Source organism: Anopheles marshallii, chromosome 2 (genome assembly GCF_943734725.1).
Source record: "Anopheles marshallii chromosome 2, idAnoMarsDA_429_01, whole genome shotgun sequence".
Lineage (NCBI taxonomy): Eukaryota > Metazoa > Arthropoda > Insecta > Diptera > Culicidae > Anopheles > Anopheles marshallii.
Genome location: NC_071326.1, coordinates 40,692,655 through 40,717,218, shown reverse-complemented (window position 1 = coordinate 40,717,218; position 24,564 = coordinate 40,692,655). Strand labels below are relative to the sequence as shown.

Sequence of the window (24,564 nt, the reverse complement as noted above, 5' to 3'; positions counted from 1 at the left end):
TTATCCTAACAGTCCTTCTGCGCGCTTTCTATACCAACTTCTCGTCCAGTCCGACCTGCCACCAATCACCGGACTCGGTAAACTCTTGATCGATTTCACGCAGCTGACCAAACACGGACCTTGCCAACGCATGCTTGCTTTGAATTTCCTTCATTACGCTTGGTTGATAAAAGCGATCCAACCGTTGCAGCTTCAGATGTGCACGGGTTTCCTGCTCGGTAAGACAGATACAGTTCCACGGGGACCAATCCTGGGCGACGTTCCAGCGCGGAAGCATCAAATCAGCACGATCCGTATCGTTCGAGATGACCGAATGGCCGTGCCAGATGTTCTCGACGATGTGCTTGATGTCATTCTCCTGTATGATGAACGCATACGATGCAAGCGAACCACGCTTTCGTTCATCCCGCCGGATAGCGCGCAGAATCGAACGATAGACGGCAATATCAACGGTAGAGCCGAGCAGCGAAGTGCACTGCCCGCAAACATCCGCCGAACGTTGTCGTGTGTGTACGGTGAATGCGTGCGTCGGGCGAAGTTTTTTGCATTTTCGACACAGTTTAGTGACTGGTTCTGTGATCCGAACGTAACACAGCCGGCGAATGAAAAAACAAAACAAAAAGGTAATTATGAAGTATAAACCAAACAAACCAGCTAGGGCGCATCCTTACTTTCGCGTGCCTTTTCCGGATCGGTGCGTATGATATCGGCCAGCAAGGTTAGCTGGCGTTTTCGCAAAACAGACAAATCTTCCATTTTCAAATGAGACAGTAAAAGCTGCCGTTCCCGTTGTAGCAAACTTTCCAACTGTGTCATGTGCGTGATCGATGATGAAAGAGAGCAGAATTGGTGAAATAAACCCCGTATAAAAGGAACATACGTTATGATTAGGCGTTACCACGGAGCAAAAAGTACGCACCTCTGCCGTTGCGGGATGACTTTCCTGCACGATTACATCCGACAGCTCGTCCAGTAGTGCCATATGCTCTTGAGGATCAGCAACGCCGGCATTGGGTGGTGGAGCCATCTTCAGCCGCCGGTAGTACAGCAGCAGAAACCGGGCCCGTTGCGTTTGCGGTGTTTCCATCTCAATGATCCGGTCTAACCGAGACACAGGCTAGGGTTATCAATCGTGCACGCAAAAGGACAAACAACCCAGGTGAACTGGCTGGCGTAACACTCGCGGTACTTACTGTTGTAACCGACCCAACGCTTCGGTTCACTGATTTTGACCAGCTGCCGTTCGACTACCTCTTCCAGCTGTTCCCGCCGGATCGCCCGCCGCTGCCGTTCGACGCCATTCAGCAGCTGAATTTCCTTGTCGAGCAATATGTTCATCTCCGCTATCTTCGGTGCGCCGGAATATTTTTCCCTTATCAGCTTCAGCTCGTTCTCCTTCCAGCAGTGTATTTGCGCGAACAGCGCATCAAACTCTTCGTTCGTTCTGGGATACGTTCGGGCGACGGTCGTTTTGTTGTGAGCGATTGTTTTTGAACTTTCGGCACCAGTTTCAATTTGCTGCTGCAGCTTCTGCAACTCCCTGGTAAATAAAAGAACGTAAACTAGATGGTTGTTGTTTACGCTTTGCTTGGTACACTTATGTGCGGCACGTAGACAAAGCGTTAGCTCTTGTTACAGAAGAATCACTCCAGATTAGATTCGCCCAACTAAGATTGAATGTGCGTGAAGTCAGGCTGGGCACTGTGGGTAACAGCACATGTGATAGTTCGCATTGAAAAGAGGATAAAACAGCAAACTGTAGGCAATGATTAATTTGTCCTAATTCCTATTATGAAAAGCCGGTGAGAAATGTACAAATGGTGCGTCCCAATGGACAACTGCCTCAACCACCCCGTTTATACTGGTGGGGTTGTTGTGTGCGACAATATCCATTACCATAACAAATCCTTCTAATGAATTAATATTCCACACAGTGCTGAATAATAGCTGGCTGCGTTGCGTTAGACCGTGAAACGAGGTTGAAGACAGGACGCCCGGTGCCGGGTTCGAATGGTCTTTTCCGCACAAAACGATCGTCGATCGGCGAACCCGGTGGTGGAATCTTTTGATAAGCTTGTTAATTTGTAGCTACGGTGTGTCCCGATCGCACGTTGCCGTTGTTAAGGAAGTGATCGATAAATTTTCCCCGATCGTGCAAGAGTAGTAATCATCGATCGGTTTGTTCCGCCCACGAGAAGCCCGGTAGACCCACTGCCCGTTCGTGACGGTCGGACACGAGTGAGGCGTTGCACCGTACGGCTAACGATTGGTGGCGCGAGTAAATCGTACGATTAATCGGTGCGATCGGGGGCTGAATCAATAGCAGCTACGTGGGTATTCCCCCGGGGTACGCGCGCTGGCACCACGCTCCAGGCTGGTACTATCCAATGCAATTATTAGAGCCACGTGTTATTCAGGCCGGAATCGCCGGAGAGCGTTCTAATGAGTTGCTCAGTTCTCAATTTAATGGGACATCTGCTGCATTCCTGTGAACGGAGCTGGTCGGAGTGTGTGTTGCGTACACTTAAACGCGAATCATTACCCCGCCACGAGATGGGGCTACCGGAGTGACCGGATGCCTGACGAACTGGGACATGATGGATGGCTGGAATGGGAATTCGGTTTTATGTACATCGTAGCATAGCTAACCGGAGGATTCAATTAATCAGGAACCATCAAAAACGACATTAAACCGTTGCGGTGGGTCCGGTACATTTTGTGGCCAGCGTGCGCAAAAAATGTTGCTAAAATCTCCACCTTTGCTGTGAATAAAAACTGGCCAACAGCAGTTAGTTCCTGCTCGATAAAGGTATAAGATGCATGCCTGCTGCACATTAGGCATATGGGTGTTGGCGGTATTGGAGCAAAGATTGATTGCACATCGGGTACGCTAAGCAGCTTAAAAGCTTGACGCTCATTTTAATGGTTAATACATCCACCAGCCCGCACTTGCTGACTGGCCAAGAACTAACGAACGCGGTGAAATTGACCGGCGTAGCGTTGGGTCCTCCCACACATTGCGCAAATCGAGAAGGAAAGAACTTCTCTATTTAGATTTTATCACGCAGTGGCCTAGATAAGTTTATGGCATGCGGTAAAGGCCCACCGTTCCCCCCTTTCCCGCGGGGGGAGGGGCGTTGTTTCGATTCTGTGAGCGCCTGTTACGGCCGGTCGGCGTGTGCGCACCTAAATCTCGGCAAAAATGGCGTTCCGCTACACTTTTCACCAAGTTTTGCGGCTGGTGCGCCAAAAAGGTACGGAACCGTGGTGGTGCAGACCGAATCACCGTGGTGACGTCGTTTGTTCAACTGTTCCGTGTTGAGTATTGTTCACCCTTATTCATTTCCTGCGTACACTCGGCGGGCTGGCGTGAGGTTTCCGAGGGGCGCGGAATCATTTCTTTTGACAAATTTGCAATCATTTAGTTAGCTTTAACGCCGGTAGCAGGTGAAAGCTACTTCCTGCTGCCGCTGGGTTGAAATTAACATCATCAGACCAGTTTAATTGGCTTCGAATATGATCCAAAGGCACACACACACATACTTTACAATTTACAATTTACCCGTCAAACGAACATTAAAGGAAATTAATCGATCACGTTAAGCACACTTCGACGGACACGTCCCCATCGGCCACCTACCTCCATTCGGCGGCACTCTTTTTGATGAGCCGTTGCCACAACGCACGCCGGAAGTTGCGCTGTATCAGCATCACTTTGCCAACGAGATCTTGGCGCCGTTCGTACTCTTGGGCGGTTTCGTACGGTAGCGCCATCCGGCACGGACCGTCCGGAACTTTACGCTCCGCCACATCCAACCCGGAGTGCTGCACTGCCTGGGTGCGCGGGATCGTGGTGATGGTCGTCCGTTCGCACACGGTCTGCGTGTCACGGCTAAACTTTGTACCGCCGCGCGCTAAACGATCCGCCGGTGGACCCGTTTGCGTGAAGGCGTGGTGATATTCAATGTCTGGAAGAGAACTCAACTGGGACGGTGAGAATCACGGGTGGCAGGAGCAACGAACGAAAGCTTACTGTTCAGTTTGTTGATGTAGCCACCGACGAACGGTTTGGTGATAACCTGGTTCTCTATTTCCACCACCACATCGCGGCTTGGTTTGCCTTCTTCGCCGGGGATGCGGACTGTAATGATGTCGGGAAGGGTAAGATTTCTGTAAAAGGGCGAAAGTACGGATATTTATTAGAATGCAGCACGAACTCATGATGAGAGGTAGTATATCTTCACTCTTTTTTGTTACACTTGCTTACGAAGTGTTGTTTGGGGATGATTGATGAAAAAATCGCTCCCATGTCGGATTCTATGGGCCCCAATATAAATCCATCCGAATCCGATCCGAATTCCTTCTTATATACTAATATACAATATATTTACATGCATCCCAGAGAATAGACACGATAATTCTTAAATGATGTATTAATCTGTCTAAATTTTCTTAAACCTCGCCATAAAAGATGGTGAAACGATTTTATTAAATAAGCGAGCTTTGTTTTGCTTTATATTAAAACCACTAAACTTTGATAAAACCATAATAATAGGAAATAATTTCACTCCAATCATGACAGATTTGGATCCCGGAAGATTTTGATAATTGCTTCGGATTCCAATTCCGTATTCCTATAATGAAAAAATCCTCCGAATCCGGAAACTTGTTTTGTGTTCCAATCCCGAATTCCCGTCATGACAGATCCGGGTCCTGAAGGTTCCAAATCCGGACTATTCTATTGGATCTCAATCCCAAATCAGGACTTGGGGTCCAGACGATCCTAGATTTAAGATAGAATCCGGATTGAGCCGATGAAGGAGAATCCGATCCGGATCTCATTACCCATCACTAGTGTTATTACCGTATTCCGGCTATATCTGTTGAATTAATACTCCTGTACTTAATACCACCTCAATACTAAACACAGCCAGTAAGTAAGATAATTTTGAATTTTTAGTGAGAATCATAGTTCTTAATTCTTGTTCTTCCACTGAACTTCGATTATGATCAGGCAATGGTCTACTAGATAGACGAGATAATACATTGATTTGATTAGATAGTCTTTGCAATGGGTAGAAAAATTCCATTTCATAATAATTTCATAGCCAAAACTTGTAAGTACAGTAGAGACCCCCAAATTGTTGGCATATTTTCCTAACATAACCTAAAAAAAAGATGTTAACTATCCTAAATATTAACCACTGTTTTAATTCTATTCGCCCTCGGAAAAGTTCATAGAACAAGTTCAAAACTAATTAGCCCAAGAATGACACTAGCATTTCTTTTATCACTCATTCTCCTGTAGAGGCAAGAAAAAAGAAGAAATGATATAAATTTGGTTGAAATATTCTAAACAAAATATGCACTTTTCCATCCAATTAAAATGGTAATGTAAACCGGCTTCACATAGTCAAACGTTGGGAGTCTTCTCACGCGCTCGCCACATACCCGGGCAGCAACAACAAAAGCCCACACCGACCGCACCAAACCTACCGATAGTACAGCTTCAGATTGAGCTGCACATTCTCCTCCCGGGCGGTCTCGGACAGCAGCAGCTCCAGATCGCACACGTTATACTCGCTGACGCACAGCTCCTCCAGACGTCGGTGACCGGGCACTTCCGCACCGGCCTGGCGCAACAGCAAGAATTTCGATTTCACCTGAAATTTGCACGCAATGTGCTCCTTCACCTCATCGAGCGTGTGGTGGCGTGGGTAGGCGTGGGCAACCACTTGTGCTTTCATGAGATGGAATTTTACGGTTACATCCTTTCGGCACGTACGGGTACCGCCGGCCGTTGATACCGACAGCCCGGGCAGCGTACCGGAAGTGCTCGTGTCCGCCACCGAGAACGATTCTTCTTCGCCGACGCGTTCACTCATTCCGGGTTGGGTTTGGTAATTGAAGTTGCCGTCCTCCTGGTTGCGGAGGTTATTTGCCCGTGGCACGCCGGGCTGCTAGCTTGCCACTTCTCCTCTGAAGAACCGATCCGGAACTGACTCCACCGGTCGCACTGGGAGGTGGACGCCAAAGCAATGTCCGGTGCCGGTGCGTTGAAGCGCGTGACGTCGCCGATTAGTTTTTTGTGAACCGTGCACGGAACTGAACTGAAAGGCAGCAGCAATAGCAGCAGCACTAATTGAAAGCATCGCGCATCCAAGCTAGCCTGGAGTGCTGAGTGAAAAACAAATAACGAACCGCGCGCAACAGTTCTCATGGTAACGATGACATTGGTCCGGTGGTGGTGGGCGAGGGTGTTGCTAAGGGCCAACCGGCGCCTGCGATTTGGCTCTTGTTGGACGCAACCATGGCGACGATCACACCGGTGAGAAGAACGTCTTTACCGACGTCATTCTAGCCATTCGGTTGGGTGCAATGATGATTGTTATTATATTGCCACGATCATCGCTCGACGCCGCCCGACGATTGACCCATCGGTTCAAATTGTCCACCGAAAAGGGGATCGATCGACCGAGCGGACACGAAGGGCGAGGCGATGCAGGGAAGGGAAAAATATCAATTTTCCAAACCTCATCCGTCCGGCATCGGCCTTCGACCCCTTTGGGTGGGCCTCGCCCAAAACAAAATGAAAAAATACAGACAAAAATTGATGAATATGAAGCATGGAAGAACACTCGCAAGGTGACCAAAGCAGAGCACAGAACATGCCCGATTCTCATGGGGCCACCATAACCCGGCGAAACTCTTCTCTTCCCCCTCCCTTTGGACCCCAAACCCCTTTATGATTAAGCCAACTCGAATGCAGGGGAAATGGGTGCCGGCAAACCGCTAATTATGCGATGTTTGCCATCACATAAATAACTGTAAAGACAGTGAAGTACGATTCGCGTTCCCCTCCCTCATCTAACCTCCCTCTCCCCCCGAAACCCGAGCGCCGTATGCGTTCTACTTCGTGTGCGATTCCCAACGTACGGCCGGTATCGGTTCTGCCGGGCGTTTGTGTTGCTGTTATGCGTCTAATAAAGGTTTTCTGCAAAGATTTGGGTTTTTTTTTAAAGATGCTCGAACTGGTTGGAAGGGATAGTCAAAGCTCGCCCAGATTACCGATCGCGGATGAACCAGAACGGCGCACATTACCGTGCAACAGGACCGAAGGCCACAATAAATGCGCGGAAATCACAAATCATTCGCATCCCATCGCGATTCGGTGCGATCTTCGGTTGTGGGGTTGGACATAAAACGGTGGCGTTGGTGAGGTGAAGAAAGGGTTCGCAAGGAGTTGCGTAGTACGTTGGAGAAGGTGGTTTATTTCGGTACACCTCAAATGTTTTGTTGCTTAAATTTGGTGTGGAATTTACCCACAATTTTTTTTTAAATTTAAAATCCTCTTCTTTAAAATTTTTACTTTTCTACTACTACTATTACTACTTCTACTACTTCAAATACTGTTTTATGTAGTTGATTTAGTTACGGCGTAAATTAAGCTACAAAATACGATTATTTAAAACATTAGATTTTTTTTTAATTAAAACAAAAACAGCACTTAAACTAAACATAAATTACTAGTGCGCTAGCAAACCCTGCAATACTCCTTCTGGTGAAAGATTTAAACGCTCGGCAAATGTGTTACTCCCCGAACTACGCGTAAGCATCCGTAGGGCGTAATGTGTGCGATAATCCGATGCGCTAATCACAGCACACCCTAGTCAGCACGTTTTGACATCCGTTTCAGTCGCCGACGGGCGCAGCGTGTTAGGGAAGCGAAAAGAAAAAAAAACAAGGCGCTGATCTAGTTGCCCTTGGTGTACGAGGCATCAATTACGGTGCAACCGACACGTTAGGCCTGGGCGAGGTAATAATATAAACGGTGCTTGAGCCCTTTTTGCGCGTGAACCCGATCATCACCGATTGTGTTTGTGTGTGTGTTTCCTTCCCTAAATCACACCACGATCGGATGGGAAGAAGAAAAACGGCGATAGAAAGCCTGCCTCCTTCCTCCCACCCCAGCTGGCGGTGATAGTTATCATTTCCCAAAGGCAGAAAGAAAATGGTCCACTAGCAGGGAAGCGAGCGAGCAAGCAAGCAAGCAAAAAAAAATCGAGATCAATTTAAGCTCGCAAAACAAGTAACATGCGCGAAAGTGAAAACGACGAACCCGGTACTCGGTACGGTGGAACGGTTAAGTACGGTGCTCCTGTTTATCTTACTTTTTTTGCTGTTCGTGCTGATTTTTTTTTTTTTTGCAACGAGACAACATCTTCACAGCGCAGAAAGACACAGCAGAAGGGTAACAACAGTAGTTGGTGGTTTTGGATGGATGAAATTCGGGGCCATCGTTTCGTCATTCGTGTTCCATTTTTGCGCGTTTGCGTTCTCCCACTGGTGTCTTTCTAGGAGGGTAACGGGATTGGCAACAACGAAAAAGAAAAGAAAAAACACCAGTACCGGGATGTGCGTGTGTGTGTGTGTGTGTGTCTCTCTCTATATGGTTCGTGGGTGGAAAGGATGCAAAAAGAATAAAACGAAGCAAACAAACAACACCAACCAAAGTACACGCCAAAGGAAGATCGTTTGGAGTTTCAAATCTTTGTCAGTCGATCTGGCACTCGGTCGTCCGCCCAGCGCCTCCCTCCCCCTCCCCGCAAAACCCCGCTGCACAGATAGGAGACGACGTACGAGAATATAATTAAATCCATTCTGCGGTTTTGTGTGGTTGCGTGGGAAATACGGTACCCGATTGGAGCGAAGTGAAGTGAGTGACTTTACCACGCGAACGCGGAAAGTAATCAGTCGGCTTCAGACCGACCTAACTGTTTATGTGCTGAATTATGTGCAACCATTGATTTGCAGTCGCGCGTGATGGATGATGGACAGGATGAGTAGCGGAGGGTGGGGCAGGGAGGGGGAGGGGGGGGGGGGGTTAGTGCGGCTGCAGAGCGGAGGAATCAAATGACACAAAACTCTCCACCAGCTTGAGGGGGATGGGGAGGAGGGGGTGGGGTGGTCGATGCATAAACCCCCAAAACCGCAAAGATCCCTTTTGCGTGGTGCGTAAGCTTGGAAGTGACTGCGTATCATGTCAACATGTCAACCGCTTGTCATTGGGGCTGGTGAGAGCTTTGTCTTTTCCTCCCGCGCCTACTCGCGCCATCCCGCGTCGCGTTGGCTGCCAGCAATAGGCGAGCGTCTTTAGTTACACGCTCGGATAGGTCTGCATCTTGCAACAAACTAATCGCAATCTCTTAGGAGTCTATTAACAGTCGCAAAAGGAAGCGTGCGCCTTGTTTCGCAAAGAATTTGACCCCATTTTATGGCCATTTTGTGCACTTGGAATGGTGCTCAAAGCTCCAAAGCGAGAGGATATGGTAGGGAGAGCCGATGAATAGCGATCAAATTAAAAGTCATCAATCTTTTCGACCCGCGCGGGAAGATTTCAATGCGTAGCAGGCCATGCAAAAACTCAAACACCAGCGCTGTTTGTGTTTGCATTGCGCTTTTCCGTTGCTCAACGGCTGCTGGGATGGTGTGTGGCGCTGCACGACCATTGTGTGAAAGGACAGACCAGGACGTTACACGAACCTCATGCCACCGATCGTACATCACGCGATCATTATCGTGATTTCGCCTGCCGGAAGCACAGAAGTGGATCATCCACCTTTCTTAACCTCTTATCGTGTACGGGGTTCGCTTTATACATCACAGGTGTAATGTGTTGTGAAGATAAAGCACCGAACCGATGGGATTTGATTTGCATTAATTAGCGCACAGAATGGGTTCTCTTTTAGCGCCCTAGCCTGGCAAAGTATTGTTTCCAACCTGACCATGAACCTAACCGGGCGCCCGTTGTTGTCGATGAGGATGCGGAACGGTTTGGCACGCATGACAGAAGAAATTTGTATTTCGACATGATTGGTAAGGCAGAAAACGGTACGAAACGATATGATTAATGAACGGGGTGGGGGTCTCTTCTTGGAGTTGGAGCTTCTGGGCAAACTTAAAAATAAATATCTTTCTCCATCCATTTCAGCTGCACGATCCAAATGTCAGCTTCGCTTCCAAGCTTCATTTATTTGCACGGTAACAGGTTTATTGCCCGGGTCGCTATAAATAAGGTCTGTAAACATGCAAACATTCATGCACAATGTACACACACACACCGCGGGAGGATCACCCATTACCGGATCGTATTTATGACATAAGACCTTTCCATCGGACGAAACACCACGCCACAAAAAAAAACCGTCAAACGGCAACGATGCGGGAGCGTGTCCGCGTTCGATCCGTACCGGGAAGGGACATCACGGAATCGGCAAAAGCCGGGTAATGAATATTTAAATCTTCGTTCGACATCAGACTTTAAGTTAGCCCAAAAACCTAACAGTACTTGGTCCAACAATTCCACCTCGCACTCTGGTACTCGGCCGGACGTAATAGGAGAACTGCTCCACCCCGTACTGATGGGCCTCATTATCAAGTCTGGGAACGTACGAACACTCCGCGGGAGCACGTGAAGAACGGGCAGACGTCTCCATTTCAATTGTCATTCCGGTCGGCGAAACAGTGGACAGAGCCCGTGGACCACCACCGAACGGCTCATCGTCAGAATGCGATTTGGGGAATGTCACCAATTTTAATGTCTGCAATCAATTCCGCCAGAATACAGAAGCTCGTTTGGGGCGGTTTGGGAACCGATTCCCAAGCCCCGCGGTGGGAGGAACCTTGCCGAGGGTGGAATCCCGTGGAACCCCAAAAAGTAAGACATTAAGGGGAACGACATTGTGTATTATTTTGACCCTTTTTTTTACTTTTTCTCCTAATCACCGAAGACTTTCGGACAGTGAACCACAGCCGAAATATCCCAAAAAAAAAGGCAAGTACACTCACCGGGAAAATCGGTACAAATTAATTCCACCAGGTTTACGATGACGTCTTTTCCTCTGTTGGAGTCAAAAGTTTATGGAGAGGGTGGGGGAAAGTTAATAATAACGCCGAAATTAGCATACTGACCCAATGGCATAGCTTAATCCCTCTCTTTAGAGAGTTGAAAACGGCCTGCGCCCAAGCGCCCAGCATCGTTGCATTCGCCCCAGAAGATGCAGCGACGACAGGAACCATGGCGTTTCCGTGGCATTTTTGCTTACCAGGCCATCCATTAGCGGATATTTTGGGATCTGCCGTAGGGGCAGGTTGAGGAAAAGCACGAAACTCCCAGGGTTCAACCTGCTGTTGGAATAAACGGCTGCGATCACAAATCACAACTCTCGCGGGCGGGCGGTCCACTACACCGATCCGCCCGGTGGTTGGTTCGGGTTTTTAGTTTATTGGACGTTTCCTCCGAGCTCCGCACTACCCACATCTCGTGGCATGGCGGGCATATTATGTCGAGAATATCTTCATTTTTGCCACCGACCGAGCCCGTGGCATCATCAACTTCCCGCATCTAGGGTTCCATTTCTTATTTACGATCACCGCAAACGAGCTCGGGCGCGCGCCATGACACACGGCCACACGGGAGTATAAATGGATTTGGTGGCGCTTTTTGAAGGGAACGAACGGATGCAACGGTTGATCGAGCTGGTAATGATAAGTTTATGACGAAATGATCGATTTCTCCAATACACCCGGCGAGCGCTGGCATCCCTTTCGGCCAAAGGGTGGTGTAAACTAGTTTCTCGTCCGGAATCGGTGTTCGGTGTTTGTTTTATGGTGCGGTGATGTAATTGTAAATGGAAAACAAGTCAATTAGAATTTTAATAACCATTCATCAAGACAGAAAAAAAGGCATAGGGGTCGTTGTTGTTAAATGGTTTTGTTTTGTTTGGGACAGTGAACGGGACACTGCGAGGTACCGCTCGGTCAGTTGTCCCATTGTTCCGTTGCACTAATTTGATTTATGTGCTTTTTCCAAATGATACGTTTTGATTCATGTGGCGAGGTTCAGTCAGCCGGTTTGCGATACAGTACTTGTATTGGTGGTGATTTATGTTCCTTGAGCAGCTTTTTTTTCTCCTTTCGCATTTCATTTAGAATGTGACTCGTTAAGTGTTGTCGTTATTTTCGAATAGTAACTTCTGCTTAGAAGTAATTTCATGTAGTGTATGATAAAGACGCTTGGCCATCTTGTACCTTCGCACCTTGGCTACCGGGAGTCGTGGATCATCTGGATCATCATCTGGAATCGGGTCATTTTGATCGAGTCCCTCATTATGACAATTCTGTCTGTCTACTTATATGATCGAGGTTTAGTCTAAGTAAAGTCTATTACTTCATGGCCGGAACGATCGAGTAAGTTGTTAAGCAAGAATCATCACGAAAATATGTAGCGTAACAAAAGCAAAACACTTGAAATAAAAGCTCATAATTGAATACTAAAATTATTTAGCTGTAAGACTTCACTGATAATCCAAAAGTAGAATTGAACTAAGTTCATCATTAGTAGCAACAGAAATTTACTATTTAAATATCAGGTTGATTTGGCTTCAACTCTCGACTGGATCTTGCTTTCAGGTATTTTCACTGTTAAAGGTAATAGCAGAACATTGCAGGACAAAATAGATAACACTTGTAGAGCTCAATAAGAATAATGCACGACGTAGTATGAATTGCAAGCGTCCTGATGATCTAGAAGAGTATTGTGTAGTATTGTGAGTATTGTAAATTTTTTAAGAAGCGTCATTCATATGACTGTTTAGTGAGGAGTCATTTCAATCAGAAATCGATTCTTAAAACATTCATAAATACTCAAAGATAAATTAATTCTTTCCTTAGGAGTTAAGACTTATTTTTACTTTTAAGAGCTTTTATTGTTACTTACCCAAAAACTCGGTAACTTTAAGTTATATCACGGAATGTATGTAAATTCTTCTTTCAGCAGCAAAACATGTGAAAATCATGATCATAAAGCATGGAGAAATTTCTGATTCTATGCGGATTTATCGATCCTTGAGGATCCTTCATAAATCTTAGAGGATTTCTTGAATCTCTGAGAAATCATGAATCTCTGAGAATTTATGAGTCTGAGGATTTGAGGATAAATATTTGAGTCATGATTCTTTGAAGATTCATAAATCTTTGATGGTTCATGAATCTTAGGAATAATGATTCAGATTAATTCATTCAGTTCAAAGATTCATTCAAATTCATGAATCTGAATCAGCTTCACCCAAAAAGTTCACACAAAAAAAAAAAAAACCCCCTAAGTTCCATCGATTCGGTTTTTTCTTCAATAAGATGTAAATGTAATCGAGCATGGATTACGCAAATTACAATAAGGAAATGCCTTGAAAACTCATCGTAGTCATTGCAGCCCTACTAGGGGTTGGCAAAGCGACAAAAAAGCCATGATTTATTTTATGCATTTGAGTGTTTTATTTCTGTTTGTATATTTACAGCTGACTCGCTGATGTCTATGCTGATAGTTGGAAAACGAACCTTAATGCTGTTGTGCAGATCCTCAAACACTCTAGCTAGGACTATAGTTGCCAACAATAAAGGGAACGGTCACGATGGATGGTTTGGTGCTGGTCACAAATCAATATCAATGCTTCACCACCGTATGTACAATCAACAAGGTGCCAACAAGTTACAGCAGCAGTACGACAACGACCCATACCTGCTGTTGAAGCATGATCTGAAGTACATCTACGAAGATATCCGTCTGCAACTTAACCGCGCAACAACGCATCAGGAGCTGAACAAAATGGCCGCATACTATCTGGATGGACAGGGTAAAGCATTCCGTCCAATGGTTACATTATTGATGGCAAAGGCACTGAACCATCACGCAGAAAATGAAAACTCCTGCCTATCGAACGCTCAGCGACAGATAGCAATGATTTCGGAGATGATTCACACCGCAAGCTTGGTGCACGATGACGTCATCGACCAGTCGTATGCTAGACGAGGCAAGCCGAGTGTCAATATGCTGTGGAACCACAAACAACTGGCACTGGCCGGTGACTTTATCATTGCCGTTACATCGATGATGCTGGCACGCGTAAAGCATGATGAAGTGTCGCATATGCTCAGCCAAACACTAACCGATTTGGTACAGGGCGAGTTCATGCAGCTTTATTCGGCGCAAACGGAAAATGAGCGCTTTGCGTATTATTTCACCAAAACGTACAGGAAAACCGCTTCATTGATAGCTAACAGTTTGAAGGCGATTGGTGTGCTGTCCGGGGTGGACAATCATATGGTGGAGCTAAGCTTCCAGTATGGACGCAATATTGGGCTCGCCTTCCAGCTCGCAGATGATCTGCTGGACTTTGTGTCAAGCTCGGACGTGCTGGGCAAACCGGTAGCGGTCGATTTGAAGCTGGGTCTTGCCACTGCTCCGGTGTTGTTCGCTTGCGAGCAGTTTCCTGAGTTAAACTTGATGGTTCGTCGACGCTTTCGTGATCCGGGTGACGTCGAGAGAGCCTTGGAGATGGTGCATATTTCGCGGGGTTTTGAGCAGACACGCCACCTCGTCCAAAGACACTGTTCCGAGGCCTGCCGTTTGGCATCTCAGCTCAGTGGATCACCGTACCAGAGGGGTCTCATCATGATTGGCGACATGATCCTCAAACGGATACAATAGAAATCGATAAGCACACATGAAAACGCAGAGAAAACGAATATATCTAGAGATACTAAGATCCAGACATGTCTAAAACTTATTACACTACTACATTGCACTTTTCTGCTCATGAAATATAAAAAAATTTAAATAGAACAGATTAAGTTTATTTAATTTTCCCGTGATTGCTGCCAAATTTACACATTCCAGTAGCGTTATGGATCCTTCTCCATCATTTGCAACCCACATCAGCATCAACCGTTTTCGTTCGTTAATTGTATTTTTGCGCACTCAAGCATATCCGCAATGGAAGTGATTCGTAGGGTAGAAAAATATATACCAATCATTGTGTCCGAAAGAATGTCGATCATTAACATGCACACGGGCGTAATCGTATAAAGTGTAAACCTCACGCACTCCCGCTTTATTAGCCATTTTCTCGATCTCGGTCCATCGTTCCCCATTTTACCATTCTTAGAAATTTGTTAGTAGATCGTGAGGGCGATCTGCTTTGACGCCAATGCCAACGGTTCCATTGACCAATCCGTCTGTTTAGAGTGAGCGCCAAGCAGCGAAACGGCAACCCATCTGCCCGTACAGATCTCGACAATCAAACAGAAGAGGGGGGGTGGGGGAGGGGGACTTTTCTTTTCCATCCCCTTTTGCAGTGACGTTCCCCAATTAGATCGGCTGGAGCGGAAGAATGCACTACCGAACCGGTGAGCCCTTCAGGGTGGGCTTGCATTTCGTGGAATCGGTAGGTGTGGTGTAACATTCGTGTGGCATCAAAGTACTTGTATACAAACACATAAACACATACTCACACATTTCGTAAATACAGCTCGGAGGATCGGATCTCATCTGGTTTACCCTCTGGAAGAGTCTGGAAGAGTGGTATCGAAAAGAAGGGAACCGCCACTAACCACATAACCACTTTAACCAACTCGATTTCCGATGCGCTCGCTGTGTCCTCCCGAACATTAAGCACAGTGTGAAATGGGGTGGACAAAATATTGCTGTACTTACTTTTTGTTGTAGTGAAGATATTAGCTCACTTACATTGAATTAACTAATTAATTAAATAATTCATCATATTAATAGTTACTTAATGCTTTAATGCTTACTTGCATTAAATCAAACAGATTGAAAGGGTTTCTGGACAAAAAAACTTGTGTTGAATTAAGGTATGCAGTTTATAAGAAACCTTGTGCAATGAGAAAATAAACGAACCGTTTGACATAGCTTAAAACAAAATAGTTGCGATAACAGATAATAAAGTAACAATGAGATCGATTTGTTATATTTGTTCTGTCCGAAGACACTGAAGACACTGTCTTCGACATGTGGCTTTTCTTTCTTTGCGGCTTAACAAGAGAATACCAAAAGTCTTTTATGCAAAATACTTGAAGTTGAACTTGAAAAGGAAAAAAAACTTTGAACAGTTAATTAAAGATACATAGATGTAATTGGCAGTAATAAGAATTTGGAGTTATATATTCATTTATTAAGGTTTGATGTAAAAGTAGACATAATTGTACCTTGCTAGATATTCAAAGGTCAAAGGCCTTGAATGAGTTAAAGGAATGGAATGGAATGGATTTTACTTTCCTCCCATACATTCCTAAGCAATACAATAAATTCAGGAAAATAAATGAGTCTTATTGTTTGCATTCGTATTAACGACGACTCGTGTTTTTTGTGAACTCGTGAAAATTTTATGTTTGGTTCAAGTTTTTCAAAATTTTAAACAAATGTTTTAAAATAAATTTTAGCCTTAGGAGAATATACCTTGGTAGCGGCGCCGGTCTTCACACGACAGGACCGGGTTCCGGATCAAATCCCCGCAGGACTGACTACCCTCCTAAGGCTAAAATTTATTTTAAAACATTTGTTTAAAATTTTGAAAAGCTTGAACCGAACACAAAATTTTTGAATTGACTAAATTAAACATCCTTTTTTTATTTTTTGTATAATTAAAAAAAAAATTCGTTATTTCAATAAAAATAATTTTCGGCACCCTATTTTTAACATTCCAAGGCTCCGAAACAATATTTGATAAATTATTCGAGACCAAAAAATTTAAGCTAGTAAGTTGTTGTTAGTTACGTAACAGTTGAAGTACGCTAATTAGTTTATTTATTTATTTTTTCAATACTCTAATTTGGGCCTCCCGTTTGCCCACCGTGACGAAGGTTCGCTTTGGTGCCACACCACCCGATGAATGGGTGAACGAGTGAATGATTGTTAGCTTTAGCATAATTAGATGCGCGGACGCGGGAATCACTGAGAAGTGGTTAATAAATCACTTATCAACATAGCGTAACTGCGCTCACCTCCCGTTGCTTCCTGGAAGAACGTTGCGCACTAAATGGGACTGATGGGTGATGAAAACCATGGGTGGCGGGGCTCGAGGGGGCGAAAGGGTGCATAGCGGGGCGGGTGCACAGCAAGAGAAACAAACGAATGCATACAGTCGTTGGAAAAACCTGTTAAAGATCTGGGCTATTGTTCGAAATTGTTTTAATTACAAGGAAATGCCATCCGCCCAATGGGTGTATTCGTAGTGGGTGGTGGAAGGTGGGGAGGGGGTTCGGTACCCTCCCATACTGATGGACCGATGCACTCGACGAAATGCACTTTTTGAGTCGAAACGGTTCTTGACAGTGAACGTGAGCGAGCGGCTGTGACCGGGAGACTTTTCCGTTGCTCTGTCCCTTCTGTGAGACGTCAGTTTTCCACGGTTTTCACCGGTTCCGGGGATGCTCTATATTTGCCGCTTTTCAGCCTCATCTCCTCGACCCCAACCGGCTCTACCTTCATGGTGATTTGCTCGGCATCCTCTGCTCCATCGGTCCTTCCTGCTAGCCTCTTTTCTTCTCCCGTAATATAGGGGAGATGATTAGTTTTGTTTACCGTACACAAGGCAGGCCGTCCGATTATTTCCCTTTTTTTTGTTGCTTTTGCATCAACCCTCTTCCTCCCACCACCAGTTCCGTATCTCCGAAGGAGTTTTGGGATGGGCATGGAAAACTCGCCGATTTGACTGCTTGCTCTGTATGCCTGTGCGGTGGCCTCATCTCACTAGCTAAAGTGGCTGTGCTTTGTTTTTGCACTGTGTGCAACACTTGCGTTCTTCATTGCTTTCCCCGTCCTTAAGTGTCTTGTTTTGCGTAGTGGTGTTTTTTTTGTCTTGTGTGTGCCCTCCCAACCTCATCAACGCCCCCACACTTCTCATTGAACCCTTTTCTTTTCGTTGTCTCCCATTCTCTCGTTCTCTTGCCCGGTCTGCTTCCTTCCGTTTAAGTGACGTCCCAGGGCATACGAAATGCGCAAATTTGCTCCGTTAACCAGCCTACCGCACCGCACAGTTAGCCACCCAAAAGGCCCGAAAACGAGAGATTTGGACGCGGGAATAATAAAAAAAAAACCCCTGCCGATCACCAACGCTAGTGTGGCTCTAGTGGGCCCCAGTTTGCTGTGGGCTAGAAGCACAAAACTGGCAGGAATCAGCTCCAGCGGAGACCTCCGGACTCCGGAACGATAATGAATTCCGGAAAAAATGCATTATTTCCGTTTTGGAATGCTTTCACAATTCACCGGTCCAGCCCCGGGACTAGCGGTCCAGTTTTGGTGGGAGGGGGTGCTTCGGGACTGCCATGTTTTTGCGTGAGCTTCTCAGACACCAGACTGCTGTGGTACACGGTGGGGCCTTTTGCCTACGTTTTGAGTAATTTCCGTTGATATATCCAAACGTGACCGTGGGTAAAAGCGAACAGGTATTGCTTGCGCAGCGCGGAACAGTTCGAAGGTGATCAGTGGGGGGTTCGGTGGTTTTTATTCGCCCATCGCTGCTTCCCATCATCCCAATCCCACAGGGCATCTTTTGCATCGAGTGTGTGGGAGAAAGCTTGAATTGAAATTTAGATTTGTCATTGTGCATTTGGGCGGTGTCCAAATGAAACTGAAACTATTGAGAGCAGCTGGGGGTGATTTGTTTTTTTTTTCACTCCCCTTTGTGAGCGAGTTGTCCCTTCGGACTTCTCAGCAAAGGGGCGCCAACATAATGTGCCATTTCGGGGTACCAAGAACTGGACCATCGAAGAGAAACAGGTCAGAGGGTTTGGCACAATGGGCGATAGGGTGAAACTGTCGTTAAAAAGGCTGCAGATTTTTTTACTTCTTGTGGCAAAGTTTTGGCGGCATCCCTCCCTGCCCCGTTGGCATTTTTATTTTTGCACATCAAAGTAGATCGCACCGATGGGATAAGAATTTTTGTGTGCGGAAGTTGGAGCATACTACCATGGTGTTTTTTTATTGGCTGGGATAACAAAGGTGAGCAAAGATTTATGTCAGGAAAAAACGGTTTTCTTAGAACGGGCTCATTGCCGATGGTGTTAAGGGTGTGATGAGGGTTTTTACTGGTCAGCAATGTTTTATGGCCATTTAAACCTATTTCGAAGTTGCCCTCATTCTAAGATTGCATATTTTTTGTTTTATCTTTTTGCTAATACCACAATCGCCATCTGTTCGAAGATGGTTAAGCGAATAAAAGCTGACGATAAGTCCAATCTGTGCTAATCGAGCTAATGTTGTGAAGGTTGAGCATAAACACTACTTTGCGATGAGAATGTTTTCTAATACAGAATGTGGAAATATTTGGGAAAGGATTTGAATTATTAGATAATTAATTTTACAAGTCACTTTATTTACTTTAGCATTCAATCAACGAAATCTTACTTCATTGTTTGTCTATTTCTTATTTTTGGTATGAAAAAGATAAAAAAATACTTAATTTTATTAGATTCAATAGTAAAAGTGTTGTTAATACATAATAATAATACAATATTACATAATAGTAATACATACATTAATACAATACATTAAAAACCTAATCATATCACATCTGAATCGATTACATCATAAGAGTTTAATTGATCGAAAGGTTGGTAAATCTTATAGAATGTCACATAGTGTGATATTCTAAACACTAATATTAAATATCATAGAGGTAAACGATACCAAATGGAATATCATAGTAGCCTAATAATACTTTTTTCAGGCGCTATACCACGGTCAGAATGAAAATATTAATAGCCACACATAGAAAGACTTCAATGATTCGTGCAAAACCTAAGCGACGAACTTCGATTTTATTAAATAATAAAACTTGTAGGAAGTTACTCAAATTTAATTCCTCTTTTACCCCATTTAGTATTAACTGCCGTTTAAACAATTTACATGCAAAATTAGTTATTACTGTTACATTTCGCTTATTAACTTAAAACAATTGTAAAGCTGACAGTATGTTCCTCGCATAAGCCTGTTAATTACATTTCATTTTATCAACCTTCATGTTACCCCACACATCATCCATTGCGCTTCTTTGCCTCTTAATCATTCAAAGACAAGCAAAATGAATGGAAATGGAATTAAATTACAACAAAAAAAAACGCATAACTTCCTAACAGAACGATCCATTGCCACTCGAAATGAGCTCATCTGCCGTTAGAATGGAGATGAAGGACGCAATTAGTGTGTCTCGTGAAGAAAAAAACAACCAAACAAGCCTAGATAAAAACAGCTCATCTATTCCACTAATTGCGCACACTCCAGAGCTCCAGTTTATAGCCGTTTGCAAATTAAAATCAAAAGTAATTAGACAATCAACGCAATGCAAAACATACAATTTGGCGAGATTGTACTGTGCAAGGACTGCACGCTGCGCCAGAACCGTCATACCTCGTTTGGTGCTTAGTATTGCAAATGATTTTGTGTTATTTTTAGGAACCATGCAGCACAATGTGCACCTTCAAAAGCACATTGCACTGTGTTGATCTTTGCCCGCAGGGGGGGTTGTTCAAATATTTGTGTAAAAATATTAACTATTCGGCACGTTATCGGGACAACAACAGTCGCGCAACAAAACCATAGCGTACCTGGCATTTCGCATACATTTTTGTGTTTGAAAGCTTTTCACTGTTCGCCACCTCCCGAGAGGTGTCGATCAGCTGTGAGAGTTGCGCGTTAAGCAAAGAAAGCAACAAGCAAAAAAAAAAAACACGGAGAGAATGTAAAACAGGGGACCGAATCGTAAAAGGCAAACAACGAGAAGTTAGCCTTCCCCAATAACTTACGGAACGAAGCAACACCAACCACCAGGCCGAAAAAAAAAAACGCCAAAGCGCAGTTAGCTTAAATGATGGTGAAAGAAGAGAGCCGAACGAACGGGCCAAGAACGAACCGATCCGGGGCGCGCGCGATCGCAATTCGCTCTTTTCGTCCGGCGAGATCACCGTGGCCGTGCGCGCCGCATCGAAGATCTGGAGCTGGTGAGCGCCACCCTTGCGGGGTACGGCAAAACGGGCATCACAAGCCTATATTACCGACGTGCTGGATGTTGCGAGCGATCATTTCACTTCCGTCCATCAAGCGGTGCAGACGTGTGCTGTTCTGTTCGTTCGATCCACTTGGAGCCATACATACCCGACCGTACTGCAAGGTGGTGATAGATTGTGTTGCGTTTTTAGTTTCGCGAACGTTTTGCAAACCGAGGCGCATGAGTGGACATCGTCTACGCACATCCCGTTTTGCACGCCAGTTAACGCCGAACGTGTGTCCCAAAGTGTACGTATCGGGGTGCATGTGAACCGGGTCGTATCGGTAGTTGGGCACAGCTAGACATAATTGCGGCCATAGTGATTGACCGGGTGTCCCTGTTGAGTAATCGTGGTCTCGCGTGCGCACTCAGTGTCCGTGCCAGTTTCTGTGTTGTGTTGTCCGTTCCGTGCCAGCAGTGTGTGCCGTCGTGCGGTCCAAACAGTCGGTGAATCGGTGACACAACATCCGGCCAGCGATAGGGGAGCTACAAAGGGGAAAAATTTGCATCCCATCCCCTGCCCACGGTGGTAGCAGCACCCGTAGCAGCAGCAGCTTTATTCTGTGTTTGTTGCTTCTTTTTGCAACATTAGCATCGATCCGGCCGGAATCGATCATCAAGTGGTATGTGATACTGTATTTACTTTACCTGGTTCAACCCGTCGAACGCCTCCCCTTTTCACCCGTTAGACGATGATCGGGTCCCGCGGAATGAGGGTTAATAATGATGGGCCCGTGGTTGGGGAGTGGCGATGGGTCGGGTGCGGCTGAGAAAACACCCAAAGGCACATGCAGATTTGTGCGAATCCGAGTTGCTGTTTTATGCACTGTTACTACACTTACCCACCGTGCCAAGAAGTGTTTGGCGAGGAAAGTTACACACACACACACCGGACGTCGGGTTTTGCGGGAGGGTATATTTAGTTTTCTCGGAGGGGCAAGAGATCATCTTCACGATCATCATCCGCCGTTGTTTCGGCATCCATGGTTCAAAATGATTTTTTTTTTTTGGGTGGTTGGGGTTTTGATTTTTGTTTCGTTCAGCAAGCATTAAATCAACAACGTCTAACTACACATAGGAGCGAGGAGCGGAGGAAAAAAAAATCCACACGTACTGAACAACAATTGATTGTGGATTGAAGAGGAGTACACGCGATCGCTTGGAATCGATCCGGCCACAGTTTTTCCCGAGAGTGCCGTTAGATTATTTTCGAGGAAGCTGCCACGGGTTAAGCGCACTCGTCGGGTGGTGTATACGTGGGGGTATGTTTTTCAATACAACCACCCACCCACCTACCCACCCTTCCTGGTTTAACACTTAATGCAAGATCCGCCTTCAAGATCGATTTCGATCGTGTTCTTTTAGTTTCATTTTTGCTATCGCTTTGGTGTAGTGTTGTCTAACAAAAGCTGGGCCGATGCTTGATAGAATTCATCCTAGAGAGCAGCCCCGTGCTGTACCCGTGTGTGATACCCGCGGGTTCTTGAGGCCGACCTCGACGAACGACCGCTCACGACCGATCACCAAACTGCCCAAGGTCATTGAAGCGTTTCACCGCGCCGCGTTTTGGGGTGGGGCAAGGTGCCTGGGACATTGAACTGTGGCAAGATATCGCACGTACGGATCTTCAGGATGGCAGGAAGACCGGGCCAGCCCAAAAGGGATGGGCAGTTTTTTTGTTTCGCGTGTGTCGCTATTCTTATAATTTGTCTTGTATCCGATCCGTCCTGCCGTAATTCGCCCTCCACACACAACAGCAAAACAACCGAGAAGACCTCTTCTCGTCGAATACTTTATGTCTTCCTCCCCCCTTTTAGGGGTTGATTGGCGCACAAGAAAGAAAAAAAAAATAAACATCCAAAAATTGCACTCGACTTTTTCGGGACCGTTGGCGAATGGCGAAATGCGGGACGTGAATCCTGGTTCTCCTTTACTGAACGGGGTTAATGACACGATGATACAACGTGTGAGTAGCGCTACGGTCACGGAAGCTCGCCGATGATCGGTGATAGCTGGATCAGCCAAAAATGAAGGCCCAAACTGAGGTCTGATGATGGCCGGCTAGCAGAAAGACGATAAGGATTTTGGCACGCATATGAATTAGCTCATTAACGCACCATTAAGGGAGTGTTCGGACTCGTCCACCAAATCGAACCACACACACACACATGTCCGTTTGGAGGAGGATTCGTGATCTAGATAATTGATAACGATTGCGCTCGTTAAGCACTCCATCCTGAAGCTTTTAAGCGTGAAGAGGTATGCATCCAAACGGACACCTTCAAGTTGTAGTTAATGTCTCCGGAAAGCAAATGATTGCAATCACAACAATTTGTTTACTTTGTATCATCGCACAAAACGAACACAGCTGCTCTTATCAAACGTCAAGCGCAAATCTGACAGGTCGGACTACTCCCGTTTGACAGATCGCACCGATTAGTGCATCTCGTACCGGACCTCGCCATAGCCGCGGTGTTACGCTTCATCGTTCGCATTTTCTGCACACGGACGGTTAAGCTGTAACGTAACATTTAATCGTCCACCGGTCACCGTGCGCGGTGGAATCGATCGACCCGATCCGGTCCACCCGTCGTCGTCATCTGCTGCGTGGCGTAAATTATTAATTAACGTCCCCGTTGGAGGGTGTGTGCGCCAGTGCGCGAGCGAGCGCGCGCGCGCCCGCGAATGACCTTGCCCGTGAACCATGGCCAAGGTTCTGGCCAAGGCCTTCACAGACATCTCGCGTCCACGGCGCACTCGACAGCGAAGACGATAAAAATAAAACGCAAACGGATAACTCAAGGAATGAAGCGAATGGATGGGAAAAGACACGAAAAAACACACGCACACATACCTCAGAACATAATCAAGGATGTTGGGGGATCGTTGGACTGGAACTGGTCGGGATGGGTGATAATGTGACAAAAAAGTCAACCCATCGATACTTGGGACAGGGGGGTTTTTTTTTGTCGCCTGCTTGCCAGGGTTTTGCAAACCGATGCTGGCCACAAAATAATGAGCCAACCTTGCGCATTGGCTGAAATCTGTACCAACAGAGCTGGCTGGCAGTTAAATGACCTCGCGCACGGGCCAGGACGAACGGTCATACGGTCGGCGTTCATAAGCGTACCGAGTGAAGGGTGCTGCTGCTATCGGCCAACCCGCCCGAACAGGTCCATCCAAAAACGATTAAATTAAAACTGGTTTCTGGTGGTTGGAGTTATTGTGTCGCATCCGTCCCATCCCCGTTGCTGATATGCTTGGCCGTTGCTGTATTTTTATGCGTTGCTGCCATGTCCGCTCTTATCCTGCTCTGCTGTATGTCCATCCATGTCATGCCATCCATTGGTTGCTTCTTGCCTGGGGTTTACAAGTCGTTGCGCAATCTTCCACTCGCCAAAAGACACACATCGCAGCGGCTAACCCGCGATGGAGGACGCGAAAACACTCGACACTCCAAAAAAGGAATCGATTTGAATCTCATTCCCGGGCCCCCATCCCAATTGAACTCGATCATAATTTTTACGCTACGCTCCAGAGAGCCCCGAACATCGCTCTGCGGGTGTTTCGTTCCAAAAAAAAAAAACAACCACGTACGATTAATTTCATCCATCATAGCTCAATTAATCTAGCCTGGGGGACCTGAGCAGAACACCCGGGTTTT

The 24,564-nt window shown here is 45.9% G+C and overlaps 2 protein-coding genes across 2 annotated transcripts; one reads left to right on the top strand and one right to left on the bottom strand.

Moving 5' to 3' along the window:
* Positions 1 to 28: 28 nt before the first annotated feature.
* LOC128707247 (IQ and ubiquitin-like domain-containing protein) lies at positions 29 to 5,885 on the bottom strand. The gene is made up of 7 exons (XM_053802197.1): positions 5,497 to 5,885; positions 4,034 to 4,170; positions 3,641 to 3,968; positions 1,194 to 1,540; positions 920 to 1,101; positions 672 to 807; positions 29 to 573 (listed from the first exon to the last, which is right to left on the bottom strand). The coding sequence occupies exons 1-7, from the start codon at positions 5,883 to 5,885 to the stop codon at positions 29 to 31; spliced, it is 2,064 nt and encodes a 687-aa protein (XP_053658172.1).
* Positions 5,886 to 13,366: 7,481 nt separating this feature from the next.
* Positions 13,367 to 14,545, top strand: LOC128718869 (all trans-polyprenyl-diphosphate synthase PDSS1-like). The gene has a single exon (XM_053812485.1). It carries the CDS (start codon positions 13,367 to 13,369, stop codon positions 14,543 to 14,545), a length of 1,179 nt encoding a protein of 392 aa, XP_053668460.1.
* The last annotated feature ends 10,019 nt before the right edge of the window (positions 14,546 to 24,564 follow it).

Bases quoted from the DNA above. Each gene is read 5' to 3' on its own strand.
- LOC128707247 (XM_053802197.1), bottom strand. From the start codon at position 5,885: ATGAGTGAACGCGTCGGCGAAGAAGAATCGTTCTCGGTGGCGGACACG. The intron at 4,171-5,496 runs GTAGGTTTGGTG...GCCCTTTTACAG, and splicing joins AATCTGAAGCTGTACTATCG to AAATCTTACCCTTCCCGACA. The intron at 1,102-1,193 runs GTAAGTACCGCG...TGTCTCGGTTAG, and splicing joins GCGTTGGGTCGGTTACAACA to ACCGGATCATTGAGATGGAA.
- LOC128718869 (XM_053812485.1), top strand. From the start codon at position 13,367: ATGTCTATGCTGATAGTTGGAAAACGAACCTTAATGCTGTTGTGCAGA.